The sequence below is a fragment of the Megalobrama amblycephala genome, linkage group LG19 (genome assembly GCF_018812025.1).
Source record: "Megalobrama amblycephala isolate DHTTF-2021 linkage group LG19, ASM1881202v1, whole genome shotgun sequence".
Taxonomy (NCBI): domain Eukaryota; kingdom Metazoa; phylum Chordata; class Actinopteri; order Cypriniformes; family Xenocyprididae; genus Megalobrama; species Megalobrama amblycephala.
The window spans coordinates 14,610,056-14,632,072 of record NC_063062.1 but is presented as its reverse complement, the minus strand read 5'-3'; the positions used below and the strand labels follow the sequence as shown (position 1 = coordinate 14,632,072).

The window sequence follows — 22,017 nt, the reverse complement described above, 5'->3', positions numbered from 1 at the left end:
CACCACAAACCTCTGAATGGTAGTATAGCTGCTAATTTTTAAAATGAGACAAAGAGGCTGATTCACTGTATAAATGGCCAAATTCAATGTAATGAAATTACACATCAATGGCCATCAAGGGCAATGAATGGTGGATCCACAAACTATAGACAAGGGACTTTTCCCAACAGTCTAGTTTTCTTTGAAAATGCCATGATTTCAATTTCTCTTGTCAAAGTCAATTTTACATCTGTGTTGCTTAAAGCGTAAGCATGACTTAAATCATTCCATCACTATCAATTTAGTCTAATCAAATCTAAAGAGCATATTTTAATAGGCAGACTTAAGGGATTTAGACCGAAGCATTCATCGCCATCTCTCACTTCTCGCACTGTTGCTTTTCTTTCTTTCCGCAACTCTCCTTCCATCCTCACATCAGCAGGAGGAGGATAATTGATCAATCACGCTAATTGAACAGTCTGGCCAGCTAGCTCACAGAAGCAGATGTGCCAATTTGCATTCATTAAGGCAGAGTCGGGTCTTAATCACCGCACAAGCTTTGATTGACAGCACAAACAATTCAATGCAAACCTCCCAACAAAACAGTAAAATTCAGCTCAGCAGCTATAAAAATAAATGCAATTATCTTGTAAAGTGTGCATATTTACAGAAAAACTTCACAAGTCTTATAGGAGGCGTTGTAGCACTCGTACCAAAGCGCTCTGATAAAATGACGATTGATTTAACAGCTTTGGCAACATTACTGATATAGCACAGAGTTGTGTGTTGTGGTGAATGTCCCAAAAATCCCCAGAACCAGTGACATCAGCCGTCCCCTCTTGCCCCCCTCCCTTCAACCAGAGTGATGAATAAAAGTCCCTTATCAAAAATATCTCCCTCCCCCAGTCCCACAGCATAGCCTCATTTCCTTCCTCTTCTCCCCAGACACCGGCTCCTTACTACATCCATATCCAGAGCCAATAGAAACTGTGAGCGAGCTCTTGTTACGAGCTCAAGTGCTTCTGTACTACATGAATATGCATAGCATAGCTAATACAGTTGCATGGCTGTTTGGAGGCGCTCACATGCCGTTCACAGCTTCAAAGGTTCAGATGAAAAGCAGAGTGACTGCTTTTTGTCCCGTGCTTGTGGTAAAACAATGGTGTTATTCACATGGAACAAAACACAAATCTCATGCAGAAAAGACAGAAGAAGGGCTGACATTTGGGAATGGTCAAGATTTACATATCCTGCGATTCTCGATTATGCCTTTTCCAGGAAATAATTCTCAAAAGAATTTCTCGAGACCAACTAAGTTGGCAATTTTCAAAAATTCTGTTGTGAAAATCAAGTTTTTAATGTTGTTTATATGTCTGTTTTTAATATGCTTTAAGACAAACCATGTGCAAATTCATAAGTCAACACCATTGCTGAGTATTTTATCCTTAAAACTCCAGTGAAAAAAAAATCGCTGGTGTGTGACGTCACAAACTACCTTGTAACCAATCACGTCAACGTGCTGGCGGGCTTTAGCATCATTAACAGAGGAGTCTCAAGAAAAGCCAGGTTATCCCAGTATATTTTTCTGTTGATATGAATAGTGTAGATTTAGCAATATGGCGGGTGTATGATGTATATTACGATGTTATGATGAACTATATGCCTTTCTCCACTGACATTCTGAGTTGTTAAAGCATTTGTAAGGATACTGATTGCTAGAAGGCAGCTGTCTGACTCTGTCATGACATGACGGGAACATGGTTTGTGTAATTAGCAACACATTATTAGCTGTTTGATAACATAGTCAAGCAAAAGGCTAATCATACCAATTACTGTTATGTGTCCGATGTTGTAAAGAGCGATATCATTGTGCAGCGTTTACCTCAGTAAGTTGAGTGAGTTCATCTGAGCTGGCGTGAGTGGAGGCGGGGCTAATTTGCATATTCAATAATCTGCGTATATTAAATGAGGCAAGGGTTTAGAGTTGCATTCAAGCTATTTTAAGGCATGCAGAATTTTTTTTCACAGGAAAAAAAAAAAGTTTAAATATGCAATTTTGGTGATCAAAGATGAGTTTTAAGGGATAAAAATATTGACCACAGGGGGACTTTAAAGGGATAGTTCACCCCAAAAATGAAAATTCTGTCATCATTTGCTCACCCTCAAGTTGTTCCAAACCTGTATGAAATTATTTCTTGCACTGAACACAAAAGAAGATATCTTAAAGAATATAGGTAATCAAACAGTTGTTGGACCCCATTGACTGGTAAAAAATACTATGGAAGTCAACGGGGTCCCACCAACTGTTTGGTTACTGACATTCCTCAAAATATCTTCTTTTGTTTTCAGTGGAAGAAAGAAATTCATACAGGTTTGGAACAACTTTAGCGTGAGTAAATGATGACAGAATTTTCATTTTTGGGTGAACTATCCCTTTAAAGTCCCCCTGTAGTCTTTGTTGATATGTTACAGTGGTACTGTCTACTGTACTGGTCGGCCTTTGAATATTTCTTCAGGAAAAAAAAAAAAAGCATTTGCTTTTTAAAACCACACACAACAATGCAAGCCTCTTACGGAGGCCTAAAACATTTGCCTGAATCATTCCCTGATTTGCTTACTATTTGAGCCAGGTAAATGACTCCTCAGACAACAACCAGAGTATTGCAAAAGGTCAGCTGGCCGTTCACGGTTATTTGCGAGTGGTGGAAAAAAGTCTTACATGTAAATCTCAAAGCAAACATACAGCATGCCATGTGAATGTAAGTCTGCAGCCTAAACACTTCTCCCAGCATTCAATAGAACGGCTGTTAGCAGAGATCACTAATGTGTTCAAACCATGAAAATTTGGACTAATGAGAATGGACTGATATCAGCATGGCCGAGTAATGCTCTCGAGAGGATCTAACAGAGGCGAAGGGGTAAAAGGGACAAATGGACGCCACATATCTGCTGTGAAGTTGATATCTGATTTCAAGGAATCCTATGTGCACACTGAGAGGCCTGTATTCAGAATACCAGCATAGGGCTACTAAGATTTCATTACCTCCAGTTGGAGAGGAACAAGAGGAAGGATGATTTAATTATTTTAATTACCTGCAGCAGCTTTTTCATTTGGAGCACAAACAGAATTCAATTTAAAACACAACAGGAACTATAAGGACTTTCTTTAGACAGGACAACTGTAAAGTATTTTCACTCATTCATGCAGTCTTTGTCCACCTTTTTATTAATTGAAATTGACGTACAGTAAGAGGAAATCAAATTACAATCAAATTAAAAGAAATTAAAGGAATGTATTGATAATTGTTAAGCTCTCAGTTTGCCAAAACAAGCAAGTATCACGTGTGGAATAATACACTAACATTGCACCATGTAGGATAAACTTTATAATATACTGATTTTGAAAGTATACACAATATTAAACTGTTAAGCATGTTAACCTGAGACCAGTGTGACAGAAAAGTTTTAAAAACTCATCATGTTCATGTAAAGTCACTAATAAATGGTACATTTCGCATTAAAAGTGCACGGATACCAGAAAGAGACCGATTATTATTTAAATGTCATTGATGATAACTGATAAATGGACAATATCAAAATTCAATTATTATAATTCTACTACTTATTAAATAAAAAATAAAACACTAAAAACTAAAGATATTTTAAATGTTGCTAGTGAATTTAGGCATCACAACAATATAATGTGCAGGAAAAATGATTCGCTAAAGATAACATTTTACATATTACATTAGTATTACAACATATTACATTAGTATTATTAATTTTAAGGTTTGTAATTAAAGGTGCCCTAGAACTTTTTTTTAAAAGATGTAATATAAGTCTAAGGTGTCCCCTGAATGTGTCTGTGAAGTTTCAGCTCAAAATACCCCATAGATTTTTTTTAATTCATTTTTTTAACTGCCTATTTTGGGGCATCATTAACTATGCACGGATTCAGGGTGTGTGGCCCTTTAAATCTCGTGCTCCACGCCCCAAGAGCTCGCGCTTGCCTTAAACAACATAAAAAAGTTCAAACAGCTAATATAACCCTCAAAATGGATCTTTACAAAGTGTTCGTCATGCAGCATGTCTAATCGTGTAAGTACAGTGTTTATTTTGATGTTTACATTTGATTCTGAATGAGTTTGATAGTGCTCCGTGGCTAACGGCTAATGCTACACTGTTGGAGAGATTTATAAAGAATGAAGTTGTGTTTATGAATTATACAGACTGCAAGTGTTTAATAATGAAAATAACGACGGCTCTTGTCTCCGTGAATACAGTAAGAAACGATGGTAACTTTAACCACATTTAACAGTACATTAGCAACATGCTAACGAAACATTTAGAAAGACAATTTACAAATATCACTAAAAATATCATGTTATCATGAATCATGTCAGTTATTATTGCTCCATCTGCCATTTTTTACTATTGTCCTTGCTTACTTACCTAGTCTGTTGATTCAGATGTGCACATCCAGACATTCTGCCCTTGTCTAATGCCTTTCATAATGTTGGGAACATGGGCTGGCATATGCAAATATTGGGGGCGTACACCCCGACTGTTACGTAACAGTCAGTGTTATGTTGAGATTCGCCTGTTCTTCGGAGGTAAAATTCAATTTTTGAATCTAGGGCACCTTTAATAATTTTATGTGATATTATTATATAGAGGAATAATCCTAAATAGAGGAAATAGATACTAAATAGAGGAAATAATCATGCAAATAAATATCAACAATACCAATAATTCCAAAAAATATTTCACCCACTAGAAATAGTTCAGTAACTCATAATCCAACAAACAATATAAATTTCACAGCTCAAATAATACATGTAAGATGTACAGTATGGAAGAACTAATATAAGCATTTTAACAAAATATGAGCCCTATGGAAACACTTTTTTTTTTTTTCACAAATGAAAGAATGAGTCCAAATTATTGTTTGTGCTAAAAGCATGACATATTCTGAACCCAGAACTGTTTCTAATAGAAACACAAACAGTGAATATGCCTTAAAAATCATCAATAATCTAACTTACTTCACAAAAGGTCAGAGAACTTCCACGTTCTTATAAAAGTGAAATGTGTGGGGCTGTGCTATTATACACAATCTCTAGACTGAGGTCCATCATACATGAAAAGTCCTTTCAACTTCACTTCCTTTCATATTCTCTGAGCAATTCAAAAGGTGAGAACAAGGACAAAGTGTGTTAGTGGAGACCCAATACAGTGGAACACCAGTGGTCCTTAAAGACCCCTGTGAGACGTTGAATGGACATGCTGTAACCTCTGAGGAAACGCTCCATCAATCCTGCGCTGCTACTCAGTAAATAAAAGGGCTTGCTTCAGACCCACAGCTTTTGAAAAGGGAGACACAGATGGGATCGCGGCCACTTTTAATCAGACAGAGAAGTGGACAGGATCCACAAAGGGAGATTTCACGCAACGCTTCACCTGTCGCCTGGAGTGTTATTGAAGTTGAACCACGGTGCAGCAAGCACACAGTCGCACACACACACCAAAAACACACATTGCTCAGGCATGGTGATCTTGGTCTAGCGCTCCGGCACTGACTGCGGGCCAGACTTGAGACAAAGTCCATAGCCCTGAGCCTGGTCGTCACACTGTGCCCCACTCACACATCCATCTGTGGAAAGCAATACATCTGTTCCCCTGACTATGCAAGGCCAGGCCTTTTGCTACAGATGGTGGTGGCAAGTAGGAATGTGACTTTTGATTTGGCTTCTCACATGGAACAGGAATTTAAGCTAGTCAACGAAAAAGCAGCAAAGAATACATTTGTTCTAGAGGACGGAAGAAGAACAAATGAGAAAAAAAAATGTGTGATTGTTTGTGCGGCATTTATCACTTTAACACAATTTATTTATTTAGATAAGTGTAAGTGCCTCCATGTGAAACACATTTCACCAGGAGAAAAGGCAAGAAGAAACAGAAAAAAAAAATGCAAATGGGAGGTTTAGAGAGTGGGGTATTGATTTGTTATATAAATGTTTAACTCTTCACCTCTTTTATGACACAGTAACTGCTTAACAAAAACAGAAAATAAAGATTCAAATAACCCTGAAACTATGAGAAAGCAGTTTCTATATAGCTAAAGTTACTTCAGAAACAGTACAAAGAGGAGGAAACTCCCACCATTTAGTCAAAACAGCCTTATTTCATTTTAAAAATCTCTAGAACCAAATTTTTGTGGCCTGTGAGAATTAGGGATGCACTAAAATTCAGGCTGATACTATGTTGGGTGATTATTACTAATAAATAGCTAATATTAAAAATTGTGTAGTATTTTGTGTAAAATAAATGACACACTAAAAACTAAAATCAGTTGTTTTCAATGTTAAACTTAAGCATTAGAACATTATGTACAGTATGAAAAAATATTTGTTGTAAAATTTGTTAAAAATTACATTTAACAGTGTTATTAAATTTAGTGTTCTTAAAAGGTTCATTTTAAGTCATCCATATGTTAAAAAGGAAATAATTGCACAATTAAAATATCTAATATCATCCAATACCAATACATAATAACAATTTTTAAAAAATCATAAATTTCATCCAATGACCAAAGCTGTACCAATATATCGTGCATCACTACTGTAGTAAAAATACAGTTTTCGGCTCTCAGCGTAGCCTGGTTTCAATATAAGCACCAACCTTTACAATAATATATTTTTTTTTTTTGTCAAATTTGGTTTAAAATAAAAACTGAACACTTTTGGAGATTACAATTTGCCACCATTTAGCTAAACACCTACTGTATACTGTACAGGGTGTTACCAAGATGGCCGAAGAGTGGACTGACATATCTTAAAAGGGCTTTGGGTTACTTCCTCCTTGAACATGCCATTTGATTAATAATATAACTATATGGTATCCTCTTTCAGAATGGCACACTGTACAATATGAGAACACATGCCTGTATTTTTATGGATAAAATCAATATTGCTGAGTACTGATATCCTTTGGTTATATCGGTATACTGTATAACTCCTGCACAGATCTTTACATGTGTCTCTATGGAGTCATACTGCCTTCAACCAAAATCAAAGTCAGCAGCACTTCTGATGGAAGTCCAGGGCTGATATCTCTGCTCCTGGTTTCTCCAGCATGTAGCCGGGCAGGAAAAGAGAGTGGAGGCTTCAATAGCTTATTTCTGCTCTGCTTCTTTACAGCTGAATCACGGCCTCAGAAAGAGAGCTGGCTGTGGGCGATCTCTGCAGCTATGAGTAGATGCGGACCCACTGAGCAGGGACAAGGCTGCTTTGTTGGGGCCCTTCATGCATTGGGTCAGGTTCCTCCACAGCGGCCTGAGGGCCGACGTGGGAAAAGCGGCAGCTTGCCACCAGCTTGCGTTCCACATCAGTAAGCGTCAGAAAGAAATCTGCTGACGCTTGATTGTGCGGCTGTACATGTCCTGCATGTGTTTGTTAGTGTCCTACAAGACACTTACAGGATAGAGCTAACATTTTTTCGGTTAAAAAAGACGTGGAATGGCAATTTACAACAGTAAAGAGCCTCTTTAGTCATGCAAGAGGACGTTTTGTAACACACAGAACACAGTGATTTCCCGTTCTTTAAAATCACAGAGGGAAAGGCACAAAGCCATTGAGAGGGAGCACAGCATCCTCTTTAAAAGCTGTTGTAAAAAGGTAAAGCTGACATGGGGTGGCTGTTACATAAGGGGTGAGTGTGTCCATTCATTTTTAATGCAGGTGAGGGCCCTCTTGGTGCAGGGAAGAGAGCAGATGGGCCACTGATGGAGAGCTCAGGCTTTGTGGATGGCTCTGTGCATTCTTCTGCAGTTCTGCCATGCAGGTAATTCACCAGCAGTGTCATCAGCATGAATAAAAGATAACTCGGCCCAGCTGACTCCTTTTATGCAGTTTTAGACTTTTTTTTAAGTAAAAGACTTTAAAGGGATACTTTACCCAAAAATGAAAAGTCTGTCATAAATTCTGTTATTCACCCTCATGTTGTTCCAAACCTGTATAAATTTCAACCTTTTGCAGAACACAAAAGAAGAACTTTTTTGACCATAAAATGAAAGTCAATGGTCTAAACAACACTGGGCCACAATGACTATTAATATATGTGACCTGTGCTGGCAAAATGAGTCGCAATGAGCACATTTTCAAAAATACATTATTGTTATTTTCACATTAAAAAAACCCTCAAAATTATGTATGATTTGTTGTGATTTTGAGCTACACCTGTTTGAAGTCAATAGAGTCAGCAAAGTTAATTATAGAGAAAAATCGAGTTAAAGTTTTCTGAAGGTTCCAAAAAAAAAAAAAAAAAAAAAAAAAAAAAAAAAATCACCTAGTAACCAAACCTTTAAATCCCTGTTAATACCACCAAATTTGGCACAAACCAAGTGAAAACCTCTATCTACAGGAAAAAATCTAAATATATATATATATATATATATATATATATATATATATATATATATATTTTTTTTTTTTTTTTTTTTTTTTTTGTAACAACATGAGAGTGAGCAAAATGATGATGATGTTTTTCATTTCTGGGTGAACTATCCATTTATTTTACTTAAAAAATGTCTAAAACTGAAATTTTGTGAATTCCATTCAAATCTTTCTTTATAATAGAAAATATCTAGTGAATGAGAATGAAAAGGCTTTCACGAACACCATACAGACAACTGACAATATTTGAAACACTAAAAATATTATTTATGCATAATAAGCCCATTTGTATTCACTTTCGATAAAATCGTTTAAAACATTTTTGTCTGCATTACACATGCTACACTGACATTTTTTATTTCTATTTAGTAAGCAACTGAGTACTGAACGATTAAAAAAAATCTAGAATGACGTCAAAGAGACGTTTTGAATGCATGTATTGTTATTATAGCTCACTGATGGTCTCGACCTATAAAACTGGAATGTTGTTTTGACAAATGAGGACAGTGCATGCCTGGCAAATCCTGCTTTCTGTGTACTGAACACTACAGTAGTATGGTTTTGGTTTGCACAGCACTCATATGGCCAGCTGGGAAGGCTTTATGATGAGCACACAAGTTTTACGAATTGTATAAATGTTACATTTTTACACACTTATTAAGTGAGGCAAACATGAATGGTGGACCAAAAAAATAGATGCCCTGTTCCATGTGCCCAGTTCAGTTAGGGGGCTGTTACAGTACATGATCTATGCCCCTTTGTCAGTTGCAGTACTCAAATACGTCTGGACTTATCAGTGGCTACAGACGTCCTGAACCCTATCTAAGCACGAATGAGAAGGAAACAGTTACATGCTGTCCAGGCATCAGTTTGTCCCCCATGGCACTATGAAACACAGATGCTGTACATTTATGCATAGATAATTTCTGAACTTCAACCTAAAACGTATTGCTGTACTAGACATTAACATACAGTTGGATAACAGTTGGATAAAAGTAAAAGTAAGGCAAAAACAGCTACAAGAAGTGAAAATGTTTCTGAGAAAATCGTCAGCATAATTTATTTGCAATTGGTTTGAAATTGTCTCTTCTAATGCAATGAAATTCAAACATTTTTAAAATTATGTCAATGTCCAAGAGTCCATTTACTTTTTGGACCTTAGTACATTAGAAATGACATTAAACTAAATGTAAAAAACTCTACAATCATCAAAGACTGGTCATTACATGAATCAGAAGTAGGCCACACTCACCTCTACAATGTCAGAGTTGGTTCTGCTCTCATGGGGTTCGTTGTATTCTGTGTACTTAAGTAGGACTTTGTCCATGTCAGTGCTGGCATACTGAAAGAGTTTGTTCGAGCTGTTGAATATAATCAGAGCGATCTCACAGTCACACAACACGCTCAGCTCATAAGCTTTCTTCATCAAACCAAACTTCCGCTTTGTGAAGGTAACCTGTGAGGAAACAGAGAAAATAAGACATGCTCAGTAAAATGTTATTTTATACACAGATATACTACAATATTTGCCTTCATATTAGCATTTAGAAAGTCAATCAAGACGATCACAGATATATATATATATATATATATATATATATATATATATATATACACACACACACACACACACACTCCTGAGAAAAAGAAATGGCAAAAATGGCAAAATATTTAGTGGTCTTTTAATGGTCTTAGCCATTTTAATCACAAATCAGATCTCTCAAACCTCCTCAGAGCACATTATTTCACGGAAAATTAACAGAAATGGACTAAAAAGCCTTAATGAGTTCTTTGTGCATTCCTGTGATCACAAATAAATGGAAGCAGGTGCAAACGAATAGGTATTTTTTCTGTTTTTATGTGAAATGGTAAATATCAGTTTGATTCAGCATGAGTGATGTGCACTCCTGACATAAATTAATAGACTACTGTCAATGTAACATTTTTTTATTGTAAAACATTGGTCAAATATCAATGCTGGAGTCTTAAGTCTTTAAGTAAAGACCAAACGTTTGCTTCTGTCATGCTCATTTTGCAATCTAGTTAGTTTTCAGTCAGCTGGTGATATGGGGAGGTTGTGTGACATCGTTCTATTGAGGCATGTTAAGGGTGGGTTTTAGGGTAACACTCCGGGGCTACCAGCATTTTGGTCCGAGGCTATTGGCCCCGCCCAGCACGTTGTTAGTCCTGGCTCGCACTGGCCTGACAGTGAAAGAGCAGCTAGTGTTAATGGCTTCAAACAGTTCATGAGTAGTTGAAAAATGTCTCCTAGTTTGTTTGAGTTTAATATGAGACCAAATATTCTCGCTAGGGTTCAAATCTGGACTCTGACCAGGCCAAAACATGAGCCTGATGGACTTTGTAATTTGAGCAGGAGCATTGTCTTGTTGAAAAAATAATATCTGAGCATTCCTCTTTAGATAACAAATTTTCATTTGTGAGAAGCAAGAAATTCTGCAATATTCTCCTGTACTCCAAAGCAGTAAATGACTTTTCACAGAGAAGTAGCTTACACAATACCAATATTCATTAATCCACACATAACTTCCCATATTCTGCCAAAAATTTATGATTTTGAAGTTTTTCTGAGACACCAGTGGCTTTTTTAAGTTTTTTTAAGTGTATTTACTTGTATTGAATTCAGGACATCCCTTTAATAGATAGCTAATAAATAAACATAACTTTAAATCATAAATCACAATAATTATCTCACTGTTGTGGTGGGTATCCTTACAATGGTTTCATACTGTCTATCGAGATCTGATAAAAGTCTAATTGTTTTAGCGGTCTTCATCTATCCTGGGCCATGTTACTGCGAGATAATGAGTCGAGCAGACAGCAGAGCTGCCACACTGATGTCATGGCAGGTCAGACAGAAGGTCATAGTGAGGAACGCAACAGAGGCTCCACAGCCTGTGCAATCAGCCCATTAGGGAGACAGCAGGCTCCATCACTCCTGCCTGCATCCTCTGACAGCCTCTTCCTGCAGGGCCATCGCTGTAACACGAGCCGGCATGTACGCTTCTGCAGGTCACACGTACACGCCCATAACTATCTGACTTTTCTAGAGATGACCGGCCATTATGCGCCAAGCTATACGCTTTGCTTTTGATCCGGCTACACAGTGAGCCAAGCCAAGCATGTGTCCTATTATCCACGAGAAGCTCATTCAGGAGCCTTCAAAAACCTGAAAATGAATTATGCATTTGTTCAGCTCTCATGTTTAACAAGTGTTGTACAGTGAAAATAGCAGCAGATTTACTTTCATAATATGAGAGTGTCAGAACGACATCATGGATGAGCATATGAACACTCAAGATGAACAGGATGTGTCGTGCACATGGCAAAACTTACAGAGATGCCATGGAAAGCTGTGCCTAGAGCGAAAAGAAGTTGGAGAGCGTGTGTATGCGAGGGAGAGAGGGAGAGAGAGAGAGCTGTATGATTACTTCCGCCAATTTCACTGACCTACAAAGCAGAGCTGAGCAGATGAGCTGGCTTTGTTCAACTTTAATTGGTCACAGCTTGCAGAAACCCTCATTTCAAACGGTACAATGCAATATAATCCAATGAGCAGCACAGTATCTCTAAATCTATACTGATTTCTGTCCAACTGTGGAGAGTCACATGTTCTGCATTACAGGTGATTATAATGCTTAATTATGTTTTCAGTTGAACATAATACATCTGGTCAATCGATTTATGCATATAATACAGATATCACTATGAGGTAATTAAAGCAAGAGAAAAAAAAAAATAGAATAACAAAATTATTTATTCCTGTGATGGCAAAGCTGAATTTTTAGCACCCATTACTCCAGTCCTCAGTGCCAAATGATCCTTCAGAAATCATTCTTATATACTTATACATATATATGTATAAAAATCAACTTCAGATAATTATACAAGCATGCCAAACTTCACAAGACTGCTGTAGCTGCTTAAAATTCCACGTCAGCTACCCAAGTAACTGTTGAACCAAATCAAATCTGTACAGGGCATACATAACACATTAATCTAAATCCATTCAACCTCCAATGACATGAGGCAATGACACACAGCAGCTTTCATTATCAATAAACAGGAAGCGAATGGAGTGTGCTGGTGAAGCAGGACTGTATACTTGAGCAGTCTAGAGAGAGTAGTAAGTTGAGCTCAGGCAGACAGCAGTGTGAATTCCCAGAGCCACAAAGAGCAGCTCCCTCCCAGCTGTCATTAGACTCATCTTGCCTCTCTTACAGAGCAAACACAGGCAAAGCAGCCTCCAAAATCTCCCTGGACAAGCCTTTTCCAAGTATATCATTATTAAACGCTCCCTCCTACTGTAAATGGCAGATTTAATTGTGCATATAAAAGTGGAAAAAGAGATGGGAACCAAGTTGGTGGCATAGTTCAGGTTGGAGTTGACCTCTGAGGCAGCAGAAGAAAATGTCACCTTTAGTATGGGACGGGTCCTGCTGTACTGTGTGTGCGGTGACATTGTTCCACTCCGTTGCTGTTAAGGGCACTCAGAGTAGTTTCTTGCTGACCCAGAGTAACGATTTATTCCAGCTGCAGTGCAGGTCACCATCACACACACTCGCATAGACATGCGTAAAACCATCTGCGTGCAACCAAGAGATTTTAACTCACGTTTAACTTCATATCATAACACATCACAAAAAGAGCATTTATACTCTCCTCAGCTTTGGGCAGCAGAATGCACGCCTGTGACGGCAGTGATGACAAACGCAGTTGTCATCTGTGCGATAAGTACAGTCTACCAGCCACAGTATCAGAACAGCACAAATAAGCTCTCTAACCGCAACAAGGGCTTTTGGGTGAGTCCCCAAACAACAACCCCCATCTCCCCGGTCACTGCTGAGACAGTGGAAAGCCATAGAGAAATTTGAGGTCACGTGGGAGGTCATTGGTGGTTTTTTTCCCACTAGCTCACAGAGAAACACACTCACAAAGCAGTTGGGCTGGTGTGTGACTGATTTCAGACTTTTCTTGTTCCAGGTCTACGTTACTGTAATTTACTAATCTAGTTACTGTCATACAAGTTAGGGCTGTACAATTAATCGAAATAAAACAGAAATCAATATGGCTTAGTGTGGTTATCAAAGTCTGCGATTTAATTAAATAAATATATGCACTACATGTTTTAGAGTAAAGTGTGACACTGTGTTTTTTTATACGTGGGCAGCTCATGATCCAGCGTTTTCAATGTCTCAGAGTGACTCGGTTCACATCAAATGCTGCTCCACATCTATGCATCTGCTCTGAGTTTGCATCGTTTATAACGTGCATTTGGGAACGCAACATGTGCCAACATCTTCCCATTGTTGTAATGAGAAGTAAACCAGCTGTTGTCAACAAAAGAGAAGCTTTTCGCCAAAAGAAAAGCTCAATGGTTTAAAATTTAAAAATGAAGAAATTAATACAGCTATACATATTAGTATTGTAATTTTACAAAAAATATTTTTAATAATAATTAATTAACAATAGCATTTTTTATTATTATTATAATTATGTATTTTTTTAAATACTCCATTTTTGTTTTACAGAAAAATGTTATAATAGTATTTTTTTGTTTGTTTGTTTAATATGTGTAATTAATAGGGATGTAACGTTATATGTATTCGCCTCGTACAGACGTCACAGTTCGGTTCGCGCAGACGACAAATACAGTCAGTCACAGGCGATCCACACTCCAATCCAATCCAGACTCCAATGTCAACGCAAAAACATATTGGTGAGAATATCAGTCCCATAAACAGATATTGGGAGCACTTCAATACAGCACCCAAAGTAACTTAAGTTTGAAGAAGTAATGTTATGAGTCATGTTTTGTGCTCCAAACTTCCCTTTGTTCCCTCCAACTTGTGGCAGTCTTTGATAAGGTCATTCTATCCCAGCCATCCAGTAATTATATTAGCATTTCTCATCTAATTGTACAGCAGGAATAAGAACGCTGACCTTTTCACAACTTTTTCAGCATATCAGGTAGTAGCTGGGGTACTAATTCTGCTCTGCCATCATCTCTTCCATGCTGTATCTCTTACTTTTCTCAGTCTGTCCTCTTTTTGCTGGCAGCGCACTGGGCTGACTTGTATACCATTGGGTATTGTGGCTTCTTAGAATTTCAAGATACCAGTGAATCAAAGCAAATGAGGATGTGTGTAAGTAAAAATAAATCCTTGCTCCCATAAAGAGGAAATGGGCAATATGTGTGGGTGAAAAGTGTTGAGTAATGCATTTACGTGACCAGAATCTTGAGGAATTCCTTGTTGTGGATCGTGGTGAGATGAAATAGAAGTGTACCCACGTATTTTAAGGGTATGAGAATATGTGTAAATCTGTATGTGTGCGTTTCACCTCAAAGAAATGACAAGGTCTGGCTTGTCAGTCAAAGGCTCCATCACAGGCTGTCCTTAGGGAGGGGAGTCAACAGGAAAAACAAGCCATGTGGGCCTGTAATGTTCTCTGGCATTGGAGGTGATGCCTCTGATATCGAAGAGAGCATAGTAAGGGACCATGGGTGACATATCATTGAAAGCAGCATGTCAGCTTCAATGATCTCGATAACAAATAGCAGGGGGTTTGTGTGGTCCAGAGAGAGTGTCTGCCATAGCACCAGCTGGCAGAGTGACCCAAGCCCCCTGGCTCTTGCGCTCCTGCTTCCCAGCAAAGAGCACTCAGGCCTGGGAGACAGGCAGAGGTCCCTCCCTCCTGTCCGGCTGGATCAGCTTTCACAGGACACAGAAGAAGCCCCGGGTCCACAGTTCACTGCTGGGTTCTGAGCGTTCGAGTACCCAGAGGGCAGAGTCAGCCAGCTGGGGCTGAGCCGGTGTGACCTTGTAATTAGACTTATCTCTATGCATTTATCTCTCACACTCATTCACAACATGAACTTCACCTGTGATAATTGGTCTCTTATATTCTGTTCAAAGACAGCTATCAAAGCAATTAAGACAAAACAAGCTAGAAAAAACTGTTTATACTGTACTTTTGAAGGAAATACTCTGATACAATGTGATTCAGAGATGCCCATGGAGACAGAATTTAAAGGTATCTAAGGCACTCATGACACGAAAGCTGTTCCAAAAGGTAAGCAACTTAATTATGTATTATATATAATATATCTATTTTTCAATTGTAGTCTTTAAAAAAAAAAACACCTAAAATAATAATCTAAGTGCAATGTAGTGTTGTAAAAAATATAGATTTTTCGATACAAATCGAAATACCTGAAACACTTCCATTACTAATTTTCCGCAGAATAGATAACGATACCAGCTTCAAGAGAGCACTTTCTCGCTCTCTCATCTCTCCGACAACGAGTTGACACACAAACCTGCCTCCCCTCACTCATTTGCTCCGGGTGAATATTGTTGGTGTTACAGGGCTTGAATTTCGGTGGGGGATTGCACGTATTGTGCATAATTTTACTCATTCCCGTAGATTTTGACCCAAAGTGTGCACACATGAAGCGCCTCTGAGCAGGGGCGTAAATTTCATCTGACAGTTGGGGACATAAAATTTCTCAAGAGCAATTTCTGAAGGGGACACAAATAATACAGCCAAAATCTTACTTTTTAAAGATATATGTAATGTTACACAGAAGAAAACCTTACTATTATTATTACTGTAGCATGGAGACGGTGCCATTATGCTCAATGTTTCTCTTTGGTTCAATGAAAAAACTGTCTAAATAGACCAAAATATTCTTCTTCAAAACCATTTATTTATTGGAATATTTTTAAAGTTGTTTACAACCAAGTCACCAAAATACGATGAATACACATTGAGCAAAACCTAACACTTAACAGTAAATCTATTAAGCTTATTACAGTTCACACATATGCTTATCACAATGTTAGTTGTAGTTGGTGTGGGTGATTTATTATCCAACAAGCTATCATAAACAAGCTAGGTGACATTATAATCGCTCACATAGCGGACTCATGGAAAAAAAAATCATCAGTTATCATCTTTTTTTTTTTTACATTATGACTAATTACTCAGTATTGTCTGTATTAAAGAGAAAATAATCACTTCATCTCATGATTTTGAATAAAATAGCCATGACATCCTACTTCCTGGAACTCCTCTCAACTACTGTCTGAAAAACTGTACACACACAAGTGTGACGTGCGCGGTGGACCAAACCACTGTGAGGCAAGGGAGGGGTGACTCAAAATGTTTCTAAACTTAAAACGCCTGTTTGCGTTTGTATTGCTTTACTACTTACACAATTATTTTAAGTATTTATCATTTATTTACAATACTTAGCATGGTTTTTAATTATATTTTTTTGAGGGGACAGCACTCAGATGGGAGAGGCCTGAGCACCCCAACCCCCCAACGATTTACGCTCCTGCCTCTGAGTACTAAATTGAGTTCTTTTTCTCTGCTTTTTGTGCAAAATAATGTCAAAATGCAAGTCTTGGTGAGTATTCATGTAAACACAGCCAGTTATGTTTTGAGTGAACCTAAACAGCTGAGAAAGAAAACGCATGTGTAACAATATAATGGATCGGTGCATCAGGTCTTAAAGTGACAGCAGCCTAATATACCTGCTGCCAAATCATAAGATAATATTAAAAATATCTATATGGCAGATTTTCCTAATGGTATCTGTATCAAAATTGTGGCCAGTGAAAATGCTGAGTGGCTAGTAACTTTCAAAAACCACTAGCCACAGCGGCTGGTGAGCAAAAAAGTTAAAGGGTTAGTTCACCCAAAAATGAAAATTATGTCATTAATGACTCACCCTCATGTCGTTCCAAACCTGTAAGACCTCCGTTCATCTTCAGAACACAGTTTAAGATATTTTAGATTTAGTCCAAGAGCTTTCTGTCCCTCCATTGAAAATGTATGTGCGGTATACTGTCCATGTCCAGAAACGTATTAAAAACGTCATCAAAGTAGTCCATGTGACATCAGTGGGTTAGTTAGAAGTTTTTGAAGCATCGAAAATACATTTTGGTCCAAAAATAACAAAAACTACGACTTTATTCAGCATTGTATTCTCTTCCGGAATCCTTTCCATTGAATTGATTCCATTGAATTGATTCCATTGAATTGATTCCACTGAATTGATTCCACTGAATCCTTTCATCTGTCGGCGGTGGTAATGCACTTTTACGTCGTTGTTTTCGGCGATTAGGACATCCGCGACATACACTTACGCACCATTTAAAAAAAAAGCTTGAATACAATACAATACTCCCTCAGACTGTAAACGAAACTCAGGCGCACCAGATAACACGTCAGCAGCGTCTTACGTCAGCAGTGCGCTGCGGTTCACTGAGTCGTCGTGAACCCGGATGAACAACAGACCCAGAAGAGAAGACAATGCTGAATAAAGTCATAGTTTTTGTTATTTTTGGACCAAAATGTATTTTTGATGCTTCAAAAACTTCTAACTAACCCACTGATGTCACATGGACTACTTTGATGACGTTTTTAATACGTTTCTGGACATGGACAGTATACCGCACATACATTTACAATGGATGGACAGAAAGCTCTTGGACTAAATCTAAAATATCTTAAACTGTGTTCCGAAGATGAAAGGAGGTCTTACGGGTTTGGAACGACACGAGGGTGAGTCATTAATGACATAATTTTCATTTTTGGGTGAACTAACCCTTTAATGCCAAGCACTGCATATACAGTATTTATTAAATTAAATAATAATGAAGATAATAAATGTAACAATTAATATATTTCTTAAATTATAATATACTTATTTACTTCATTATAAATTAATATATTTATTAAAAAAAACATATTTATAATAAGCAAATATATTTATTTATATAAATAAATGATTACCACATAGGCAATATGCAGCTCACTACTGTATGTGTTAGAACAGAGATCTTTTTTGGTTTCTTGGATGAATAATCAGGTCAACAGGCTTGACATGAAAAGAAATCAATGAACAGATTCTTTTAGATATAAAGATCATGTGCATTTCTAAGATTTTTCATTCTGTGTTGTTGATGTTCTGCCACCATGATGAATAACTGAAGGGAGGTAGGTGGAGTTTTCATTGTTCTGAGCATTTCATTGTTGTTGTCATCAAACATGAATTACAGACAGAAAACCACCCACACTATTTCCCCTTACAAACCTAGAGCTATACTCTAATGTAGTTAAACCAAAAACAAAACTCCCTTTGCTTTAAATAATCCACTTTAGCTGCAATTACAATCATTTAAGGACTGTCCAATATCAGAGAGGGCACTTCGAGTGAATGTCAATTTTTTTTTTTTTTTTACTGAAACCTTTTTTTTTTTTTTTTTCCCCGCTCCCTGATTTCTAAACCATGTTTTCATCATTAAAGAGTAATGGTGTTCTCTCATAACCTTTTAGGAGAGAGAAGAAGAGGAGTCTGATAAAAATGAAAGGATGCATGCCACTTTTTTCCTGCCTTAAAAAAAATTTAAACGGAGAGCGAGAGGCTCGGCACTCCCGAACATGCGGAAGCAAAAGTAAGCCAAAGCAAGGGCGGGCGACACTCCACCCAGCAGTGAAATCATCAAACTTTTAATGACTTGGGTAATTACCCCTAGTGTGCCTGCTTAATGGCGTACAGCGGACGTCGTTAGGCACAGAGGTCCAAACGCACACACTCGCAGCTGTGAGAGAGCATGTCGACTGTATGGAAACAAAGCCAAAAGATACCTGATGAAACTGCGTGCGACAATTTTTCTCTCTCTGCTTAACAAGGAGTTTTTCTGTGCGTGCTTTTGCAGAACTCTTCCCTCGAGTCTTTACTCTAGTGTCTACGATAATACTTTCCATCCTCTCCGAATCAAAGAGCTGTCACAACACAATCTAAGCTACAATAGAGTAATGCTGTTTTTACAATGACAGGCAGCTCTCATTAGGGTCCTTTGAGACCATCACCGTAATTATAAGTTTTCTACTAGGGGAGTAATTCAAAAGCATATTACTACCACTATTACAAGCACTGCAAATGAGACAGGTGTACGACATTATCAGGACATATAATTACAGGCTTGAAGAGCAGTAAAGGAAATCAGAGCTTGTACTGAGTGGACGATGGACAGGTGGAGAGCGAAAGGGAGGGGGGGTTCAGGATCATTCTGTCCTCCTGCGCTATTATGGCAGTCGTCCCCCTTACACAGCTTTGCAATTAGCATGTCAGCCTGAGCTGTTCAGTGAGGCTCACCAAATCCTCTCCTCTTCTTCTCCTTTCGCTGTCATTCCTTCCTCCTCCTACAGGCCGCACTTAAGGGGCTTTTGGTGGAAAGCTCCAGAAGGACAGGGATGCATGCATGACAGGACCTCCAGCTCCTTCATATTTCATAGAGTGTGAGTGTGCTGCCGAGTAAGAAGAGAGATGCTCTGCCTTCATCCTCATAAAATAATGCATTCATACCTCTTTCTTCCACTGATGGGACTCAATCAATGCTTGAATCGACGTCTGTTATGCCTTCGGCCTTTTTCCTGGCGAATTTCATGGCGAATCGATTGAGGAGCAGGATCCGAAGCTCACCAAGATCTTACAAACCTCTTGGGGGTGAATAATATTGTAAGATACGTGCAGGAACGGCACAATGAATGTCCCGCGGCTTGCCTCTGAACCCATTGTTTTGACAGATACCGCAAATGTGGACATTGCGACCCCTGCTAAGCTCTCCTAAATAAATCCTGATAGGTCAACAGGCTTTCCAGAGCCCTTCTCATAATGATACGAGACGCCCCTGCTGAAGCCTGTGCTGCGTGCAGTACCGCCACTGTATTTAATTAGGCCACTTAAGGCATTCTCTCATTCTAATGCAATGAATAAAGATAGCTCCCGGCACAGCCGCGCAGATAAGGATTTTAATTGTCTTCTTTCAACGGGCCCAGTATGCTAATGGCCATCTCCCCAGGGTGAGGAGAGCACCCTAGAGCGAGCAGGGGACCGGGTTCATGCTAGCGGGGGGGAAGAACTGTGTTCGAATGCACGCAAAAGCTCTAATAAAGGGCTTTACGTCTTACATCTTTCTCCATTTGTCTCCAAGAACTCTCTGCTGAGCAAGTCGACCACACTCACGGCTGAGCCTGTGTGCCACTGATAACCACTCTCTCCGATGAGCACCGTGAAATTCGGATTCTGACGGACAAGAGCGCTATTAATTACTGTGTGGTGTATTGTCTCTCAAGCTTGCTGGTGTACGGTAATAACAACAGAGAGAAGAAAAAGCTGTATTGTGATACGTTTAAAGTTGTAAGTCCATTCGAGTGAATGAATTCTTGAAGGGATCACCCAGAAATTATTTACTCACCCTTATGTCCTTCCAAAATTTTTGACTTTTTTTTCTTTTGTGGAAGACAAAAGAAGAAATTCTAAAGAATGTGTCAACTGTTCTTGTCCTTATAATGAAAGTCAATGGGGTACAAAACAACATTAGATACAAGTGACTTTCATTGTATGGACAAAACAACACTGAGACATTTGTCAAAATACCTTTTGTTTTTGGACATGAGAGTGAGTAAATGAAGACAATTTTCATTTTTGGTCGGAGATGATAGCTTTAGAGTCCTTGCTCATAGTCCTTTTCAGATCCTGTTCCCTCTTGTCACAATAAAGTAGGGGTTAAACGGATCGTTGTTGATCTGTGATCCATACGGACCAGGCCCCACGGTTCGGCACGGATGTGAATCGCAGATTAATTTCAAGTTTGACCACCATAGACTAAGAGTTTATAATTTGCATGTGTTTTGTCTTGCTAGTTTACACATTCAATAGATTTTAAACCATTCCAGCGCTAGAAGAGGCAAAAGAGAATTTACACACCTGAGGCGCATTTCAGATAGCGTGCAAACTCAGAATTGATTCCTCTTTCGCATCTACTTGCACTTGGATGGACACATATAAACAAAATTAGGTCAAAATACCAGTCTCGGCAAGTGTTCTCATGAACACAGTTGGTTATATCTCAAAAGAAAGACAACAAGAGAAGGATGCGTATCATTATTTTGGATCCGTGCATTTGGTCTTAAAGTGACAGCAGCTTATAAATACTTGCTGTTGTCTATATGTCATTAATGTTAATCAAACTACAAAACACAGCTTTTACACAGCTTTTACCTTATTTGTAACTTTGTTAGGCTATATTGTAATTATCTATGCTTGTAATTTCATGTATGTGTTCTTATTTTTTACTGACTTTTCACTTGCTTTTAATAATGTTTTTACTTTATTAGTTAGGCTAGTAGTTTTTGCTGTAGTATCGGAGTACTTAAAGTGTGCTTTAAGTAATAAATGGAAAGCAAAGTTACCCTCACCCCCAAAATATTTTTTTTTCTTGCTGATCCGAAAAATGATCCGATCCATGACTCAAAAACCATAATATGATCCAAACCATGAGTTTTGTGATGTGCTGAACCACTACAATAAAGACAAAAATAAAAAAATAAAAAAAACATTTTGGAGTGAACTATCCCATTAAGACAGGAAGAATTAAATAGACTGAATTACATTAACTTCCTCTTTTTTTCCATGAGTCTCTGCCCCCTGTTTTACTTTTTCTTTTTTCTTTTCTTTTTGCTGATGTTGTAGGCTGGGGCAGATAGT

At 38.2% G+C, this 22,017-nt stretch overlaps 1 protein-coding gene across 15 annotated transcripts in view; it reads right to left on the bottom strand.

Moving 5' to 3' along the window:
- mef2aa (myocyte enhancer factor 2aa) overlaps nucleotides 1–22,017 on the bottom strand; it is a 103,731-nt gene that overhangs the window by 41,740 nt on the left and 39,974 nt on the right. For all 15 annotated transcript variants that reach the window (XM_048168323.1, XM_048168319.1, XM_048168320.1 and 12 more), the window contains one exon: nucleotides 9,685–9,888. In XM_048168323.1, the coding sequence (XP_048024280.1) occupies nucleotides 9,685–9,888 (204 nt within the window). The remainder of the gene's footprint in view (nucleotides 1–9,684; nucleotides 9,889–22,017) is intronic.